The 21,166-nt window shown below is 31.4% G+C and overlaps 1 protein-coding gene across 1 annotated transcript; it reads left to right on the forward strand.

Annotated features, from left to right (window-relative positions):
• Window positions 1-17,031: 17,031 nt before the first annotated feature.
• LOC129319580 (probable leucine-rich repeat receptor-like protein kinase At1g35710) lies at window positions 17,032-20,771 on the forward strand. Its single transcript, XM_054964680.1, has 5 exons — window positions 17,032-17,383; window positions 17,635-17,706; window positions 18,417-18,488; window positions 18,991-20,304; window positions 20,387-20,771. The coding sequence occupies exons 1-5, from the start codon at window positions 17,032-17,034 to the stop codon at window positions 20,749-20,751; spliced, it is 2,175 nt and encodes a 724-aa protein (XP_054820655.1). The 3' UTR covers window positions 20,752-20,771.
• Window positions 20,772-21,166: the final 395 nt, after the last annotated feature.

A 21,166-nucleotide genomic window follows, 5' to 3' on the forward strand; every position in this document is an offset into this window, starting at 1 on the left:
GTTCAAAGGACTGTTATAATAGTAATATGCTGTCATGACATTAGGTGAGCACCGCGGCGTGTGGTTGTTGTACCGCGGTGCATGGGGACTTTGAGGGACTCATCCCTCAGTGCCATTTGTCACGGCGGGCACAGCTTGCGCTGCGGCAGACAAACCAGAATTTTCAGAAGAATGGCCTTTTAGCCTAATTTTGACGTGGTTTGTTTCTCATGCTTCTGTATTTGTTCTAAATTAATTTTTAATCATGGTTTGAACTCAAATAATATTTTAAAAAGGGTTTTCTTAGGATTTCAATGTTTTAAACTAATTATCTTTAAACCCTTGAGCTGTGGTAACTTCAGGAGATTTTATCTAATCTTAGTTATCACAATAGTGTGTGAGTGTTATCCTGATAATATTAAGGCAAACATTACAAATTGTGTGTCCACATTTATTTTTGTGGCATAAGCCACATTCTACTATTACTCATGTGGATTGTATGTCCACATTTGTTACTTGTTCTATTAAGTCCTCAAAATTTTAAATTCTTAGTTAACTCGGTATTTGAAATTTTAATGCTTTCATTTAGTAAAGTGTACTATTTTGATTTACATATGAATACTATGTTTTCTTTAAGCAAGATAGAATAATGAAATTTTAGTTCACTCTAAATTTATGGTTGTGATTAAGATTTACAAATCTATTAAATTATTATATTGAATGGTCATCTTTTTAATTATTTTACATAATTGTTTGAATTTATTTTTATACTCTTTTAAATGGTATTTTTTTGGAATGCTATTTATTAAAAAATTATTTTAGTCGTAAATTCATTAGCTGACGATGATCCTACTGCTAACCTTTGAAGGGCATACATCTATATTAGGTGAAAATTTTATTTGGTATTATTACCTATGAGTCTTAAATTTTGTTTGGTATTGTTATTCTTTTGAGGTAAATATTTAAGACTCATGTATTTTAATTTAGAAGTAAAAAATAGTTGCTCCACATAGGATTTTTGTTAGGATTTTATTTTGATATGTATGTTGACTATTGGCTGGAAGGAGCTAAGCTCCTAATTGATATGATATTTTGTAAATGTTTTTGTATTGTAGAATTTTTAGGAGATTCTATTTATGGAGAGGTTCTGTTAAAATTTCTACAAAAATATTAAAACTTTGTTATAATGACTAATATCATAAGTATTAAAAATTTTAATGTAAATTTGATTATAGGAATGGAATGAATTTAAGATTAAAGGCTTACAGAGATGTGTAATATGATTCACATCCCATGTGGGTCACTCTCTATTTTCGAGGTGTGATAAATATTTTCTTTCAACTTTTGAAAACGGTACTATCGGACTCCTATTATTAACAAAAGTTAATTTTAACCATTAATCAATTGACTAGAAAATGATAGAAAAGGAACTCAAAAATATAATTTTAGAAAAGGACTAATAAAGCATCAGGACTATAAAAGCATTTTACTAAAATATTTTCCTTCAATTTTTAAAAACAGTACAATCTAACCCTTACTGTTAATAAAAATTAACTTAACCATTAATTAGTTGATCAAAAAATGATAGGAAAAGAACTCAAAAATATAATTATAAAAAATGACTAATAAAATTTTTTTAGTCCTCTTCTATAATTTTTTGGGTCCTTGTATATAAGTTTTGGGTCTTTTATTGTGATTTTTTTCTTTATATACTTTTTGAGGTTCTTTTCTATCATTTTTTAGTAAAATAATGGTGAAATTTAACTTTTGTTAACAATTGAGGTCATATTGCACCTTTTTTTAAAATTAAAGAAAAATATTACATTAAAAATGAGTTTAGAGTTTTAAACACTCTTGGACTTATAGTTTAAGAGCCAATTTTCTTAATCACTAAAAAATAAAGTAGATTTACTTTGAGAGAATTACAATATTACATCCCAAATAAAAAAATTAATTATTTCTTGAGTCCATTCATAAATTAAATTTCTATATTTTATTTTTATGAACATCAAACTTCTATATATATATATATATATATATTAAACTTCAGTATTTACAAGTGAACAGGAGTTTCAAGTAATTTATTTCTTTATATGGGACTATATGTAATTCTCCCATTCAGTTTTTATAATTTTCTCAGTCATCCATAATATAAAAAAGATATGAGCCACTAATGTTATGCAGAGTTTTTCTCAACATTCCTTGTATGTGCATTCACGTTCATCATAATCAAATAAAGTTCATAATTTTTTGTAGTCTTAGTTCAATCATAAAGTGATTTTTTTTTTTTTAGAGAATTGCCTTTCAGTTAGTTTTTTTTTTTTTGATATGATCAATTGTCAATAAATTTTATAATATGTAATTGTTATGGGAAACTTTTATATAATTCTTCCTATTCTTTGGAAGAATTACATATAGGTTGCCCACAAAACAATTCAATGCTATGTCGTTTATTGACGTAAAAAATTTCAAAATTACAATTATTTTAATTGTCATTTGGCTACACTTAATAAATATTGTAGTATTTAATTATATTGTGAGGAACTTGCTGCAATATTTTGTTTTCTTCCTATTGTGGCAAGAATAATTATGTGATATGATTAAAGTTAATATTCTGAGATATGAAAATTGATGATATCATTGGACTTTATTAATTCAAATGAATTCAAGAATCCATTAATTGTTTTTTTTTAATGGAAAAATTCATTGATTAAAACTCTGAGTAAAGAGTTCATAGTCTAGATGCTAACAAAAACCACAAAAGAAAAGCAAAAACACTACAGAATTATGTATATTTGACGGTTAAAAACCTTCAAATAAGACACCGTCATTTGTGTAACTTCATATACTTGACGGTTATTTTAACTGTCAAATATGTGATATTATACTTGACGGTTCTAAATAGCTGTCAAGTATAAAGTACAAGAACTTGCTTTGACTGAAAAAACAATGACATATTTGACGGTTAGATGTGAGAACCGTCAAATATTTATATATATATTTGACGGTTATATTAAATAACCATCAAATATATTAATATATTTGACAGTTATCAAAATAACCATCAAATATGTTGTAGAATTTCTTTTTTAAATGGCAACTGCGTTTAAGCAGCCCTCCTGCAACAGAATTGACATTATTTCATAATCCAGACAATCCAGCAAATATATATTATCATCAACAACATTCTTTCAGAATTAAAATAACATGTACATATATATATATATACACACGCATATATACACAGTCACATTAATTATAAACAAAAAAGTTGTAAATCTTAATCATATCCTAAATCACAATTCTATCCTAAAAAATGAAACAATAATTCTATCTTAAGCCACATTCTTTTTGCCTTCAAGCTAGACCAAATGTGCACTCACTAAATGCGTGAATTTTGCATGATCCAAAGTTGAAATATATGTTAGCACCACTCTTCCACCACTTCATTGATGTGAGCATCCCCAAATTCTTCACAATAAGCGTCATCATAATACTGGAATTTAAATTATAACCATATCAAAGTTAATTAGCTAACTAATGAAATTTTTCCATATATAAAACGTAGATTTAAATTAAATATGAACCTTGGTAGGGATTGAAGTCTTGGCGTGAGTGATGATGTCCCTAATGAATCTTATCACGCAATATCCACAATCCACTGAATCTTGTCTTTGACGCGGGCACTTTAGAAACAAAACAAACAAAATATATTAAATTATTGAATAATCATTAATAAATACTTGAACAATTAGTGTTTAAACACGTACCCTTATTGCTGTCTATGTGAACAATTGGTCAAATGGTTTAACCCTAAGGACAGTTAAAGATTCATCCATGTGGTACAAAAACACAGCCTTAAAAACACAGAAGTTGGTAAGTTTGAAATATCAAAAAACACAAGTATGAACTTAATTAATGCACTTACTTGTTGATTAATTCTATCATATCTTTGTGATTATCCGGTTGTCTGCCAGTAGAACACAAGTAATAGATGGCCAATTTCTCATATTTTTCTTCAGCCGGATCAAGGGCAATCAGCATCCAATGATCCTTAAAATAATTAACAATTGTAAAGAATATATAACAAATTGAAATAGTTAATAAAATTGAGAAAACACATTAAATATAACAAATAACTAACCCTTGCACGTAAGGTATCAAGAATAACCTCCCCCCTTTTTTAGTAGTCCTGGCTTTGAATGAATCGCACAGCCGCTTTGCTTGATCTTCACGATCAGAGTCCCGAATGTCACAGAAAGCAGTAATGTCATAAGGACAAATGAAGGCAAATATCTTAGTAAGGTTGCGAGGCACGACAAGTGTATGATAGAGAAACCTAAAATTAATAAATCAAACAGATTAGTATATATTTATAAAAATAATGACCACTCTTGTGCAAAAGAAGTACCTCAAATAAAAATCCATGACGGTCGTGCTAATCATGCCATGGTGGAGTACTTCATCTACGACTTCGAGTGTTATGTGATTGGTATAATCTCTATCATGCATGCCATGCTCGAATGGGACATCTACAGTAATAAAATCATGAATACTCCTTTGCATGTCAGTATATGCCCCTAGTGAAGTCAAGAATTTATGTGACAAATTGAGGCTCCATCTTTTGAAGTAGGGGAGGTGCGATAATCTTTGACTCATGGCCAGTTGATTGTTTGCTAGGGAAGTCTTTTTCCTTGGACTATATACCAGAGATAGTTAGAGATCAAAAGTTATTATATAGATACCTTATCTTTGTTTGAGATCAGCTTTATAAATTATATATATATATATATGTACCTTATCTTTGTTAGACATAATCAGTTATTATAATCTTTGTTGGTGGGCTATGCAACAAAGGTGCCCAATACATCTCCTACAGTCATCACATCCTCCGTGGGAATGGGCAGCTGATAGTTGTCATTTAAAGAAACTTTTAGACAAACTCATACGTGGCCTAAAGGAATTGGCACATTATGTATAGTGCCCCCAGGGACATTATACATTATACCAATTGCAACCACACGGCGATTTGGACTGTTTGCCAAAAACTCACATTCGGCTTCACCCTAAAGCAATGGAAACATTTATACGTTATTAATACAAAAATGAATATAACTAAAAAATAGTAATATTACCTCAGGAAGGTTCGGATGAGAAGCCTGAGCTATGGTGCAACTATCTCTCTTACTATTGGGACTAATGTCCACAGGAGTGGATGTCTTTCCCTAGGATGTGAGCAACACATTAACCAACTGATACAGCCTATCAATTTCATCTTTTAGTGCATTAAACTCAGCTGAAGAAGGCGTTGCACCTTTTGATAGCTTTGTAGTCCCAAATACTTGCTTCTTAGTGACGCCAAAACCAATACCCCTAACGCGTCTAGGGTGGTCAGGATTACCCAATGCCTGACCTAAGATATCTTCATCCTCTAGACACTCACCCTTTGAGACTTCATCTGAGATAGCAGCCTATGTGACACAAATTGAAAAACTTAAATTATTTTTTTGAATGAAAAAATTGAATTTACTATGTCAAATTAATAATATTGACACTTACACATTTGTTAGCTATCTCTTGAACATGCTCATCTATAATGTTACCCTCTTTGTTGGTTTGGCCTTCTATGAAAAGAACATGGTGGGATATGTTACTAACTCCTGTGCCTTCTCGCTTAATCTATGCATGTTAATAGCAAAAGAATTAGCAATTAGCAAATATAATAAATAAATGTGGAGTAATTTTAAAATTAATAAACTAGTAATTAATAAATACTATCTTTTCCTTTATGCTTGAATACCCTACATGCCCTTTCTTAAAAGGATAAGGATTTTTCTTAACCAACTCCTGATTTTGTTGGCTCAATTGCTGTGAAAAAAATTAAAATTAATTAAACTTATAATATAGCATAATATTATTAGAAAATTAAAATCAATTGGTAAAGTAAAATCACCTAAAATTCCATTTGAAAACGAGATGCAACAAATTCATCCCATTGTTGTTGGGTTACCAAAGGTCTAATTAAAGTGGGGAACTCGGAACTAATGTTTCCACCTGCTCTTTTAATATATTTTGATCCCACAAAATATCGAAAAGAATGCATTGCTCTCCCAGCTATTTGGAGGACATACTTCCTTTGACTAGCATCAATTATAAATGCTGACTATAAAATATCAGCATGTTATTAGTAAATTGATGAACTATTATAGGCACAATAGTCACATAATTGTAAGTTAACAAATATACCTCTACTTGTTCCCAAATATACTGTTTGTAGATTGATCTACCTGCTTCCAATATCTGAGTGTGATAGGCATATTCGCTCTTATGATAGCTCCAATATAGCTGATGAATTTATCTTTATTGTCCTTAATCAGTTGCCCTTTAGCATTCCATTGGAGGGGATATTTTTGTCCAGCTATCCTCCGTCTATTCACTTCTGTCATCAATACTCTTAATCTCAGTTGCCTCCTCTTGAAGCTGATCATCATTCATTGTCAGACTATGAGAAGCACTGGGAGCATCACCACTAGCTACAACATCAGGGCCACTACTAGGGTTGACGCAAGGACCACTGCTGGGGTCAATGCTGGGGCCACCCCTGAGAACATCAAGGTCATTACGACCTTTTTGTTTACCTTTCTTGGGAGCCATTTACCTATAAAATGCAAGAACACACATAATTAGAAAATTAATGGACACATGAAATAATTATTTACAAAATTAACCAAACATACATGTAACAGTTATTTAGAAAATAGAAAATCATATGCGATAATTAAATAAACACAAGTAATAATTATTTACAAAATAAAAACAGACATGTTTAAGTTGGTGTTTTCCTTTTTCTTGTCTTCTTTTGATCTTTTCCTTGCTTACTCTGGTCTCGAATTCTTTTTCCTCTCTTTGATATCCAAATACCTTCAGTATGATCATTTCTCATATAGAACGCATCACCTTCAGTAAAATTACTTTCAAGCGATGTTCCTAAAAATGGATCGTCCTCAACAACAGTATCATCCATGTCTTCAATGAATTTGTTTGTCAATAAAATAATAGACCAATTAGTTTTAGCAGGATCAGGAACATAGAACACTTGTCGAGCCTGCGAAACAAGGATGAAAGGCTCATCTTTATACCCTTCTTTGTTTAGATTTACCTGTATCAACCCTGAGTTATCATCAATTAAAAAGCCATTTTTATAGTCAACCCACTTGCAACCGAAGACTGGAATCTGAAAATTTACATAATCTAACTCTCAAATGTGCTCAATTACCCCAAAATATGACATATTTATGTATATTGGGTTGTTGTCTTTAGAGCTAGTTACATGCATCGCATGAACAATAAGATTGACACCATTATTTTGCATTGTGCTTCGACTATCTTGCTCTTTAGTATAGAAGGTGTATCCATTGATAACATAGCTAGCATAAGAAGTTACTTGCATGCTTGGACCTCTAGTCAACCATCTCACTTTTTTAGAAACAAAATCAGGATTCATGTTGAACATATCACAAATATGCTCTCTCAGCTAATGTGCAAATTGCTTATTATGTTCTTTTACATACCAAGTTTCACATCTATTGGGATTATCCTTCTTAAGCTCAGCCAAGTGCTTTTTTGTAAATTCTTGAACCTCTTCTGAGTTGTGCAACACATAAAGATGTGCTTGATCCCACTGTAAATTTGAGACAGTAACTATATTCTTTCCTATTATCCCTTCCCCACCTTCCCTTCCCATATGTCGAGACACTGGTAGCCTAACATAATTGACATTTTTTAAATACTCAGTACAAAATTCAACCGCTTCTTTACTAATATACCGTTCAACAATGTAACCCTCAGGTCGACTATGGTTTTTGACATATCCTTTTAATATCTTCATATAACGCTCTACAGGATACATCCATCTTAAATAAGCCGGGCCATACATTTGTACCTCCTTCACTAAGTGAATGGTTAAGTGAACCATTATGTCAAAGAAAGCAGGTGGGAAATACATTTCCAGGTCACACAATACTTTTACAATTTGGCTTTGTAACTTCGGCAATTTATTAGGATCAATAACTTTACTGCAAATGGATTTAAAGAAGAAACATAATTTTGTGATTGTGTCTCGTACCTTATTAGGTAGAATAGAACGTACTGCCACTAAAATAAAATTTTCTATCAAAACATGACAGTCATGAGATTTTAAACCCTTCAACTTTAGGTCATTCATTGACACAAGGTTTTTAATGTTTGATGAGTAACCCTCTGGAACTTTAACTGCAGCAAGAAACTCACAAAAAGAAATTTTTTCTTTTCTAGACAATGTATGAGCTGCTGGATGAAGAAAGGTGCGACTCCCCTTCTCCTCTGGTGCTAAGTCTTCCTTTATCCCCATAGAAAGCATGTCTAACCTTACATTGATGCTATCTTTGGTCTTTCCAGGAATATGGAGTAATGTACTAACAACACTATCACAAACATTTTTTTTATGTGCATCACATCAAGAAAATGCCTAACATACAAGACCTTATAATATGGTAACTTAAAAAAAATAGACTTTTTCTTCCACCCACTTGTCCCAAGGTGCTTTGAAAAAGGTTTCCTAAATTCGATATACAAATCCTTAACCTTTTTAAACAATTGGTCATCAATCAACATTAAAGGCAGGCCATGTTCTTCTGAATTCCCATTAAAACATTTCTTCAATGGTCGATAATTATGACTTGGATGCAACCACCTATGATGCCCCATATAAGCATTCTTCATACCATGCTTCAACCTAATTGAATCTGTGTTTTCTTCACAAATAAGGCATCCAAGTTTCCCTTTTATACTATACCCCGATAAATTACCGTATGCTGGAAAGTCATTTATGGTACCAAATAACAAGGCTCTCAAATTAAATTTTTCTTCCCTATACCCATCATACACCTCAACCCCTATCTCCCACAATAACTTGAAGTCTTCAATTAGATGAGCTAAATACACGTCTATGTTATTTTCGGGTTGTTTTGGCCCTGAAATTAGCATGGATAGCATCATGTATTTGCATTTCATGCATAACCATGGAGGCAAATTGTAAATTATCAAAATCACTGGCCAAGTGCTATGGGTACTACTTTGGAGCCCATTTGGATTCATTCCATCTGTACATAATGCAAGGCATAAGTTCCTTAATTCTTGTCCAAATTCAGGGTACTCATAATCAATCCTTCCCTATTGGGGAGAGTCAACAGGATGCTACAGTTTCCCATCTTTAATCCTCTCATCTGCATGCCATGTTAAATTTTTTACATCTTCTTTGCTACTATACAATCGTCTAAATCTAGGCACAATAGGAAAATACCACAATGCCTTCTCAGGACTTTTCCCATTATCTTTGAAGCGTGATGCTTTACATTTTGGACACTTAGTTAATGATTCATATTCATTTCTAAATAATATGCAATCATTTAGGCAAGCATGAATTTTCTCATAGCTCATGCCAATAGCACGTAAGATTTGTTTTGCTTGATATGTGTTAATAGGAAGCTCATTTACTTTAGGTAGCATCACTTTAAGAAGTGCAAGAAATTCACTAAAGCTCTTATCACTCCAACTGCTAGTCGCTTTCAAGTTGTGCAAACTTAACACCCCTGACAATAATGTGAACTCGGTACAACCACTAGACAAAGGCTTTTCCACATTACTTTTTAATCTCTCAAGCATTTCAGGATAATCTTTTAATTCCTTTTCAATTACCCTGGCCATCTCTTCAAGATGGTCTTCCTCATCAACCTTATATGTACTTGTATCAAAATCATGTGACAAGTAGCTCTTACTACAACCCCGGCTCGCATCTCTTGTCTCTCCATGTTTGTGCCAACACTTATAACTCTAATCAATTCCATAACATATTAAATGATCTTCTAATTCAGACACACAAACCCGCTTCATCAGAAAACATTTTACACAAGGGCATACTATACTAGTATGATCGTTTGTGTGCTCAAGTGCAAACTTAATAAACTCTTTCACCCCATTCAAGTATTCCTTCATTAATCGATTGGAAGACATCCATTCCTTGTCCATCTTCCAGATCTAGAAAGAATTATTTTAAGGAAAAGTGTGATTAATGACTCATTGATATTAGGTCTTCATCAATCAAATAATGAATCATGAGTCACATGCTTTCACACATAATTCCTCAATAAACTTTATTGACTACAAGTACTAAAACTAATTTGAAGAACTTAGTTTTAGTAAAAATTTCACTATCTATTAATAAGTAATAAAACTTCATAGCTTATAATCTAATTCACTCCTACTTAGTTAGGATAACAACCAAATTCACAAAAACATAATTTCAAAGATTTGAAACTTAATAAAGCCACAAATTTTGTTACTATTTAACAAAAATTTGGCAGCATAATGACTTATAATTGGAAGTTTCTCGGCATTTTACCCTCTCTTTGAATTAAATTCAATCCCTGTATAGTTTAATCAAACTTAATTCAACAGCAACAAGTCAATTTCTGTAATGTTAACTAAAAAAATAAATGTGAAATATTTTTATTCTCTTAGTTGATGGTTAAGCCAAAAAAATGCCAAACATCTAGCTAGTGTCATGTGCACAAGCATGCATTTTTCTACTATATTTTTGGATTCCAATAGCAGTAAATCAAAATATATCTATGCCCAATGGAATACTTTAAGAACAGTATCCTCTCTGTTTTTTTTTCTTCTTTTCAACGAATCTTGATTTTTATCTTGACATAGGAATTAAAGAACTACCAAATAATGATATCCCATCTTTGGATTCTAATAACAGTAGATATACAAGCTACACTCATAGATATGCCTTGAAAGAGATGCTCTAAATAAAAGTTAATTTTGATATATATATATATATATAGGCTAGATTCATAGATATATAGGCCATATTCTGTGTGAAATTTCTTGAAAATAATTATTTTGTTTACATATACTTTATGCCCTCAGATGCCGAGATAATCATAAATCATTTTGCCCTATGATTGACCATTATTTAGAAGTCTCCCAAGTTCTAAACCTTTTTCTCAATACTATATATATATATAAATAATTAGATATTATATATTTCCAGCTCTCTTCCTCAATTATGCCAACTATAAATTATAAATTGTAACGGATTAGCCTATGTACTTGGGTTGGGTTATGAGTTGTCAACTAATGGGCCAATGGCTACGTTTAGGCTCATAAGAAATGGGCTTAATGGAAATGAATTGGGTATATGAAGGAGTAAAGCAATGGTGGAAGGCACAGAAGAATTTTATAGTCCCTTCCCTCTTGTATTTCCTCCTTCGTCCTCCCTAAGCAATATTTTTCTTTTTTACTACACTGTTCAGGCACTTTTCTTTCTTGTTGATTGTTTTCAGTGATTAATTGCCTATTATATGTATGTGTGACTAAGAAATTGAGGTAATAACACTTGAGAATCTTCATTTAGCATATTTTTGTATTATTAATTTGTAAAAAAGGTTGCTCTAATTAGGTATAATAATTAATATTCCAATCTAAGTTGAACATGGCTAAGAGTGCTTGGGTGATTTTCAATTTCTTAGAGGCATTCTGTCGAGCACCTTGCATACATCCATGGAAAGAAAAGAAAACAACATCAATGTGCTTTCATTGGGCACCCAGCCACAGTAGAAAATGATCAATGTAAAGCAAGAAATCCAGTATAAGTATCAATCACAGACCATAGCTACCATAATCACCAATTCGAACAGCATTTGAACAAAAAAAGAGAATGAATAGCTTAAACATACCTCAAAATTTCTTCGATCAATGCAGCAAATTGCAGAACAGAATAGCTTCAATGGATTCCACCAAGTTGATAGAGCAAAAGCGTAAGAATGCTCTGATTCTTCACAGAGCAACAGCCCGATCGCTTGTGAAGGCTTTGATTCTTCACCAAGATCTGATATACGGATGCAATTCTATGCTCAGAGAAGCTAGGGCACAATGATGAACAATGGGATCTTCAAAAATCAATGCTTCCAGACGAGTCGAAGTAGCAGAGACATTTGGGTGGAGAAGAAATTTCAGAGAAATTGAACATTTCCAGGCATGTCTAGTCTCTGCAGAACAACACGTGATATGAGTAAGGCGGAGGCAATTTTAAATGGCATAAGTTTGACGGTTGTCAGGTTTAACCGTCAAATATTGTCTTACTATATTTGACGGTTAACTACATAACCGTCAAACTTATATAAAAAAATTTTAAAAAATTTCCTAATTTAAATATGATATTTTAAGTTTAACGGTTTTATATATAACCATCAAATATATTATTCATATATTTGATGGTTTTTGTTGAAACCGTCAAATATTATTTTTCCCAGTTACCGCCTTTCCTTATTCAATGGATTTTTCAATAACCGTCAAATATATATGCATCAAATATGCGTAATTCTGTACTAGTGAAAGTAAAGAAAGGAAAACAGAGAATCACATCCAAAAGCATGAGAAGACAATTATTCATAGACAATGACTAATTCAAAAAGAATTATTGTTAAAATGGGAATATGACTTATTTTTCTTAAATGTGACTTATTGTCGGCTCTTATCTATGAATAATTTTCTTCCAAGGTCTTAGGATGTGGTTTTGGCAAAGGAAAGACATCAGGTATTATCCACTAGCACAAGACTAATCTCTAGCCACCTCCAATAATAGCAATAATGGAAGAGGGGTCTCATCACTCAATTCACTAGGCACAATCCCTTTAACAAAGCTTTACTCGCCCAATCAGCAACTTGGTTAGCTTCTCTGGTAATCCAAACAAATTGGAAATTCCTTACCAAATTTCTCTTATAGAGGATATTTTCAATGAGAAAATCACACCTCCATTCCAGAGGAGCCTGGTTATCATTAATAAGATCAATCAACACTTTATTATCAGATTCAAAGATTACCTTGTCAAGAGATTCTACAATGGCAAAACTCAATGCCTTTGATAGAGCTAAAAACTCCCCGATAAAAAATAAACATTCCAAAATTCAGCATGGTCATCTAGTAGCTAACCAAATGAACCTCTTACCACAAAGGCAATAGAAGCTCTACCTTCACTTTCAACAAAAGAATAGTCCGAATTAATTTTAATGGCATTAAGCTTCCCATCATCTTTTCAACAGATTGGAATAACCCAAGGAACTGGAAGAAATCACATTACTATTGCAAAAATTGGAATTCCAGAATTCAACCAACTTTTTTCATTCACATTCCGCACAACAAAGCAGGGATCTAGGCTTTTGTTTTGTTTTTTTGTTTTTTGTTTTGGCAACATATTGTTCAAGTTTGATTGCAATGTAGATGAGACTGCCATGCATGTTGTTCAAGATTGTGAAATTGCGCAAGATACATGGAAACGGATAGTCAAGCTTGATTGAAGAGATTTTATGCAGCATCATGACCCCCTGGAACGGATCATATGGAATGCTGAACATGAACTGGGATCGATCCATCAAAAAAGGTACCGTGGTGAACTATTTTTGGATATTTATGCCAGGAACTTTGGACTGTGATATGTAGAAACATGATAGGGGATGAAGAACCCATGTTTCAGATAAACTCTAGCAAATGCTTTTCAAAAGTGATGGCTGACGTTAGCTTGTTGAAGAAGTTGACTTTACATAAACACTAATTAATCGTTGGCACCCATCAAATAAGGGATATGTTAGAAAAGATGAAGATGGTTCAATCAAAACAAATGGCTCGCTATATTGTGGAAATACTTGACATCACACAAGGTCCAGAACTATGTTGGGAAAAAAATGGTTTTAGAAAAATTGAAGTCTTTTATAATTTTGTCAAAGCGATCAATCTCATCTATATACAGAGGCTCTAGTCTTCATCATCTGTACAAAGATATTATCTAGTGCTTTAGTTTGGTTAATAGGGATTGGGTAGTTTCAATTAATTTTTTTTTTGTAGAGATGTTATTATACTAGAGATAATTCTTTAGAAGGAAAGCACATGAGCTTGAGAGAACCTACTTCATCTTTGATCATTTCCCCCTTTTTATCAAGAGGAGGAGAATGATGACTGATCTATCTCTTCTTTTGTAGTCTTCTGCAATTCGTTTTATCATTTATATGAATACATTTCAGTTTGATTAAAAAAAGCAATTAAATATGGTTAATGAAGGAATAAAACTGGCTATCAAAACTGATAAATAGATAATTATGAAGTTTGGAAGATATCTTCAATAAAGTGCCCAATACTGCACTTAACTCGCGCACAAGGGGAAATTGACTTTTTTCAGCTTAGTTGGCCTATCAACGTGCACGTGAACCACTCATCTTCTTGGCCTATTCATTTGCTCAAATTTTCATCTTAGTAATATGCATTAAGCTGCTTCCTCTCACTTGAGCAGTATAAGACTTTTCTTCATACACACAAAAACTACATGTGCATTGTTATGAGTTTCATATCAAAGGAGCCTCATGCCTTAAAATAGACTCTCCCTTTATATACTTGTACTCATAACATTTTTCCATTGTTCTTCACATTAATCCTTTGTAGTTATATAAGATTATACATTAATTATTAATTGAAAATTGAAAATTAAATAGTGTGAGTAAATATGATAAATTACTCGCCAATTGTTTTATCATTTAAGATATGTATAAGGAACTAAGGATTTATAAGTAATGAATTTAGACTATAATTTAGTTGATCCAGTGTACCACATCATTCATGCTCTATCCAATAAAAACATGCCATGTGAGATAACTATAAATATAAATTGATTCTACTATTGATTATAATAGAGAGAGAAAAGACAATAAATTAAAAAGGCTTTCTATTGATAAAATAAAATCATTAAAAATAATGAAACGTTAGTTTTTATTTGATTGAACTGGCGCAACTTGTCATATTTTTATTAGATAGAGCTATGGATGATGTGGTATACTAGATCCATCTAAAAATTTCTCATTAGTCATCTATAGACAACTTAACTAACACGTTTGTGCAAGACAATTCTTTGCGTCAATAATGCTTTTTGTTTTTTTAAAGCAATTTGCGTTGATGATTTCTACAGACTCTTTAAGTGCGCGTTTGATCCATTAAGTGGCATTGAATAATTGATGAAAAGAAAATGTAAGTTGAAAATAGAGAAATTAAAGGTGATGATGATTGTTGTCCTGTAGTTTTTTATTAGTGTCATATAGTTCCTTTTTCTTTTTGAAAATAAAGGTTACCACTTTTTATTTTGAGAGATAAAAGTTAACCACGGGAAGTTTAATAAGTTCTTATTCATTAGAAATTACTTCTATAAATAATGAGAAATTTCGTTTGGCACAAAAGGTTAGATTATATTTTGGGTCACTTATTATATTTGTATCAAAATATGATCTTCAACATAAGACATTTGTTGTTTCATATATTAGCCTGGAATAACTTTACCCCTTGGGGTTATGCTAACATTGTTATTTTCATTAAGAGATTGATATTACACAAATGGCTACTATAAAGAGTTCTGACCAGCAGTAAATCAAGCAAAGTGCTATAAAGTAGAGCTCTCAATGGACATCAGTTCTCAAACATAAATGTGTTGTTACGAACCTTATATTAAAGAGCTTTGTAAGTAAAGTGTAATTTATAAGTTTAAAAATATTCTTTTCCAATAAACAAAAGTTTAAGATATATATATTACATGAAGATACTTTAATTACATATGACAATCAACGCGTTTCATAAAGGTGATTTTGTTTAAGTAATGAATTTGCAATTTAGTCATCGACGGACACAGCTTTAACCATGATCTCATTTTCTAAAGACACCTTTTTTTAAAAAAAGTCAATCATTTTTAAAGTTACTTTTGACTTTTGAGGGTTTGTTTGATACGTTATTTGATATTGAATAATGATGAAAGAATTAGAGGGGAAAACGGAAAAATAGAAAAAATTGAAATTGGTGATTGTTCTATTGGAATATTTTTGGAAATGAAAAGATATCTTTTTGAAAAATTATATCCTTATAAATTGAGGACTTTTTATGAAGGGTTATGTAGTGAGTTATTGCTGACTAGATTGATCATATCTCTCTAATTTTGAAATGCACCTTTAGAAAGTTATAAAATTAAAAAGTATCACTTAATAAAAAGAAATGTATTTTAGAAAAACTCCATATATTAAAACAATATTGTTACCTTTCCTAAAATATTATTATAAATAACCTTTGGCTAATATTAGTTGTTAAACTACGAACCAATATAAGATTATGTCTTTTATGTAAAGATATTTTATTACTTCAAAGCCACCATTTTAAGGCAACACTTCATCACTTAAAAGTGTTGCCCGCCCATGCCTTGAGGATATCCTTCATAGCTTTCTTCTTATAAGTAGACCTCAAATGAGAAATAATTAGTTTTCCTATTTGAGGTCTACTTATAATTCTCCCAAAAAAATATTTGTGGTCAGTTTTTATATTTGAACTAGAATATCTACTATTAATGTATATGACATTTTATAAATGATATTTTATTTTAAAAAAATAAAATTATACCAAACAATGTATTTAAAAGATATAAAATTATTTAAGAAAACGCGTTAAAACTTAACTATAAATAAATGGAGATAATAAGGAATTTTCAAAGATTGACGTGATTTTTATGCACTTCTTCCCAGACATAAGACTTGTACGCAATTATGCTATCTCATATATAATTAGCACGGCAATATTATATGTCTAGCTATCCCACACCAAAGAAAGTATACATTCCATGAAGTTTCTGGATGATCATGGCCGGTGACTTTATAATAATGAGAGAAGAACTTAAGCAAAAATCAGAGATGTAAGGATAAAAAAATCAATTTTCTTGACTTTGATTTCACTGCACCGTCAATGAAGTACAACAGTAAAAAAAAAAAAAAGACGTGTGAAAATATTTAGGAAAATGCAATGGCCAAACCTAGCTAGCTTTCTATAAAGACCCTTCTTTTGCACTCATTTGATCGTAAACTCCATTCATTAACTAATTATTTATGGCATACTTCAAGGTTATCTCAGTTCCTCTGACAATGGTTGTAATAATGGTCTTACTCCTATTTTATGATGCTGCTGCCTTTGTAGAAGACGAGAAACATGCCTTAATTCAGAGCAATTGGTGGAGTTATCATTATACCAACGATAGCTACCACAACATCGCTGTCAACCCTTGTGAATGGGAGGAGATAACTTGCAATGAATTTGGAAGTATTACCAAGCTTTGGAGACCAATTATCCCTCGAAAGCAGCCTCGCCTTGTAGATCTTAACTTAACCGCATTTCCTAATCTAGAATACCTAGGTCTATTTGGAATGGGGTTGGTGGGTATCATTCCAACTCAGATTGGAAGTCTTCACAATCTTATTGATTTGGACTTGTATAATAACAATCTTACTGGTAAGTTGCCTTGCACACTTATTAATTAATTTTAGTCATTTAGAATTGTTGGATTTGTGTGGAAACAAGGATTTGTTGCCTTCTTTAATGTAATGTTTTACAAAATTATAAGAGCTTATTGGTTCTTAAATAATATGTAAGTTTTATAGCAAATTATAAATCTAGATGACTGAGAGTTATCCAATTATAATTTCTAGTCCTACTACTTTGTCTATAAATTTGATTTCGTTTGTTTGTGATTGAAATTACAGGTATCATTCCGACTCAGATAGGAAATCTTTACAATCTCATCTACTTGTTCTTGGATGAAAATAAACTTTCTGGTCAGTTACCTTTCACACTTACCAATCTTAATTAGAATGACTGGATTATTTGAGTGGAAACAAGTTTGGTCAAGATACTTCAAATTTGGGTTTTATAACCACTCCCACTAGTGGCAATTCTAGAAATGGAGAAAAATATTTACCATACATATACACTATTTTTTTTAAAATTTCATAATTATATTTATCAAAACTAATATAAAAAATTTAATAAAATTGGATGCTGATGAAACAATGTAAGAAAAAAAAAATTATTTATATATATTTATATTTATACGTTAAATAGGAGCAAATTGAATTTTTATGGGGTCACGGGTGAACATCTACATGGATGAGGGGAAAAGAACTAAAATTTTAAGTATACTCTATGCAGTTTACACGTTTTTAACCTCAATTGTTATTTAACATCTATATGGGCTTGTCTAATTATAGTTACGAGAGAGTTAGACAAGCTTTGGTAAAACCTGTCTTTTAACTTTGGGTTTCATAAGCGATTTCAATTATCCATATTTGTATGCAAATTCTTTTAAACATTATATGCTCTCTTCAATTTAATCTTTGACTAAATTGTAAGTAACTGATCATGACTCTTAAATAAAATACTAGTTTTATAACTAACAAGTTTAGCTGAATTTGAGTTCCAATAATATTTCTAATCCTGTTACTTTTCCTTTAAATTTGATTTCATTTGTTTGTGATTGAAATTACAGGTATAATTCCGACTCAGATAGGAAGTCTTCAAAATCTTACCTATTTGTACTTGGATAAAAATAAACTTACTGGTCAGTTATTTTCACACTTAGCAATCTCACTCAATTAGATGGTTGAATTTGAGAGGAAACAAGTTTGGTGAAACCTTTGTTTCAAGTTTGGGTTTTATAACTACTCTCTCAATTGGCAAATCTTGATGTGCGAGCAAAATATTTACCAAATATAAATACTATTTTTTTTAAAATATCATCATAAAATTTATCAAAATTAATACAACAAACAATTTAATAAAAGTGAATATTAATGAAACAATGTAGGGAAAAAGTTCTATATATATGTAGTTTCTTTTAATTTTAGGTTTTATAAAACAATCTCAAATACCTATAATTTTCCTCAATTTTTTTTTGCACATTAAACCCCCTGTTAAATTTAATTTTTGACAAAAAGATCTCCATGTTTTCCTTGAATACAAATAATTGGTTGTGATTGAAAAATTTTAATCACTTTGAATTTGAGTTCCAATAATATTTCTTTGTCTTTAATTTGTTTTAATTCATGTGATTGGATTTATAGGTAACATTCCAATTCAGATTGGAGCTCTTCAAAATCTCATAGATTTAAGCATGTCTAATAATAACCTTGTTGGTGAGTTTCCTACTATACTTACCAACCTCCCTCAATTAGAAAGGTTGGATTTGAGTTCCAACAACATTTCTGGTCATTTTCCTATAATAAAAGATTTGACACATTTGGATTATTTCAATTTATCAAATAACAAGATTTGTGGAAGCATACCACGAGAAATTGGAAATCTCTCACTCCTACAATCTCTAGATCTCTCACAAAATAAGCTTAATGGAAGTTTACCAAGCTTCAAGTCAAATTATCTTTTCGTGGCCAACTTTAGTCACAATAAGATAAGTGGCAATATACCAAGTAACTTGTGCACATATTCAAATATGCCATATGTAGATTTGAGCTATAATAATATCATTGGTAATATACCAAAAGAACTTGGTCAGCTAAAAGTCATCAACTTCTCATACAATTCCCTTACCGGCCATGTCCCAAGGGAAGTATATTGCAAATTTCCTCATGACATATTATATGGTAACAAAGAGTTACTTGGTCTAGAGAAGAATCAATCTTGCTCCAATCATAAAAATATGTATTCTTACATGAAGATCATTCTTCCCATGGTAGTTTTTTTTATCATCGTCCTCTTTGTTTTTGTCCTTTTTCGGACTTTGAAGAAGAATAAGAAAACCAAAATTGAGAGAAGAGAACCAAAGAATGGAGATTTATTTTCCATATGGAATTATGATGGTAAAATTGCATATGAAGATATCATTAAAGCAACAGAGGACTTTGACATCAAATATTGTATTGGAATAGGTGCCTATGGAAGTGTTTACAGGGCACAACTTCCAAGTGGGAGAATTGTTGCATTGAAAAAACTTCATAGAAGTGAATATGGAAATCCATCTTTTGCTAAAAGTTTTCACAATGAAGTGAAGATGTTGACTGAAATTCGACATCGTAACATTGTAAAACTTCATGGTTTTTGTTTGCACAACCAATGCATGTTTCTCATATATGAATACATGGAAAGAGGAAGCCTCTTTTATGTATTGAGTAAAGAAGATGAAGCTAAAGAGATGGATTGGAGCAAGAGGGTAAATTCCATTAAAGGAATAGCAAATGCTTTGTCCTACATTCATCATGATTGCACTCCTCCAATTACACATCGAGACATAACAAGTAGTAATGTATTATTAAACTCAAAGATGGAGTCTTTTGTCTCAGACTTTGGCATAGCTAAAATCCTTGATCCTAATTCATCCAATCAAACTCTTCCAATGGGTACATGTGGTTATGTAGCTCCAGGTTAGTTTTATCTCCCTAAGATATTCCTCATATTGTATTGTGTTAAGTTTCATATAATTAATTTTTTATTTATTAATTGCAGAGCTTGCATACACCTTAGTTGTGACAGAAAAATGTGATGTTTATAGTTTTGGAGTGGTAGCGTTAGAAACAATCATTGGAAGGCATCCTGGAGACTTAATACTATCTTTGACAGAGATATCTAGTAAAAGCATTTTGCTAAGAGATGTCATAGACTCACGTCTCCCACTTCCTTTACGAAGAGATGCTCAAGATGTGATTTTGTGTGTCACAATAGCACTAGCATGCTTGCACCCCTCACCAAAATCTCGACCATCAATGAAGCAAGTCTCTCACAAGCTTTCATTTTCCAACCTTGCATTAACTATTCCATTCAATGATATTTCATTCCAATATTTAATGAACCATGATGTACATATATTATAGTAAAATGCTAGTGAAAGTTTGATATATTCTTTATTTATTTCAATTAATATATATTTGTTTGATAGTCTCTAAAAGCCTTAATTTCTCATGTACATATTGTTAAATAAGCTAGTCACTTAAGAGGGAGTGAATTGGATATATGTTCTCTAGATCTTTGAAATCTTTTCCAAATGAAAAAAAGAGTTTTGTATCAAAACAAAGTAATGATGAGCTTTAAAATAAAATGAAGATCAAGGAAGAAGAAGCTTGACACGAGATTTATATTGGCTCATTCCAACTATTTAACTTACATTCAATCCTCAAGATCAGACTTGAATACAAGCTTCAAAGGGTATTTGAAATCATATTACAACCACAATACTTTATTATTCTTGAAGTCTCTTTACGACTACTTACAATCATTACAACAGATTTG

Source organism: Prosopis cineraria, unplaced genomic scaffold (genome assembly GCF_029017545.1).
Source record: "Prosopis cineraria cultivar Desert tree isolate PC_DT_omini unplaced genomic scaffold, ASM2901754v1 PC9, whole genome shotgun sequence".
NCBI lineage: Eukaryota > Viridiplantae > Streptophyta > Magnoliopsida > Fabales > Fabaceae > Prosopis > Prosopis cineraria.

What these genes read in the sequence shown, in the direction of transcription:
- LOC129319580 (XM_054964680.1), top strand. Translation starts at nt 17,032, where the DNA reads ATGGTCTTACTCCTATTTTATGATGCTGCTGCCTTTGTAGAAGACGAG. An exon ending in GTATAATAACAATCTTACTG is followed by an intron (nt 17,384 to 17,634) that starts GTAAGTTGCCTT and finishes TTGAAATTACAG; the next exon opens with GTATCATTCCGACTCAGATA. An exon ending in GGATGAAAATAAACTTTCTG is followed by an intron (nt 17,707 to 18,416) that starts GTCAGTTACCTT and finishes TTGAAATTACAG; the next exon opens with GTATAATTCCGACTCAGATA.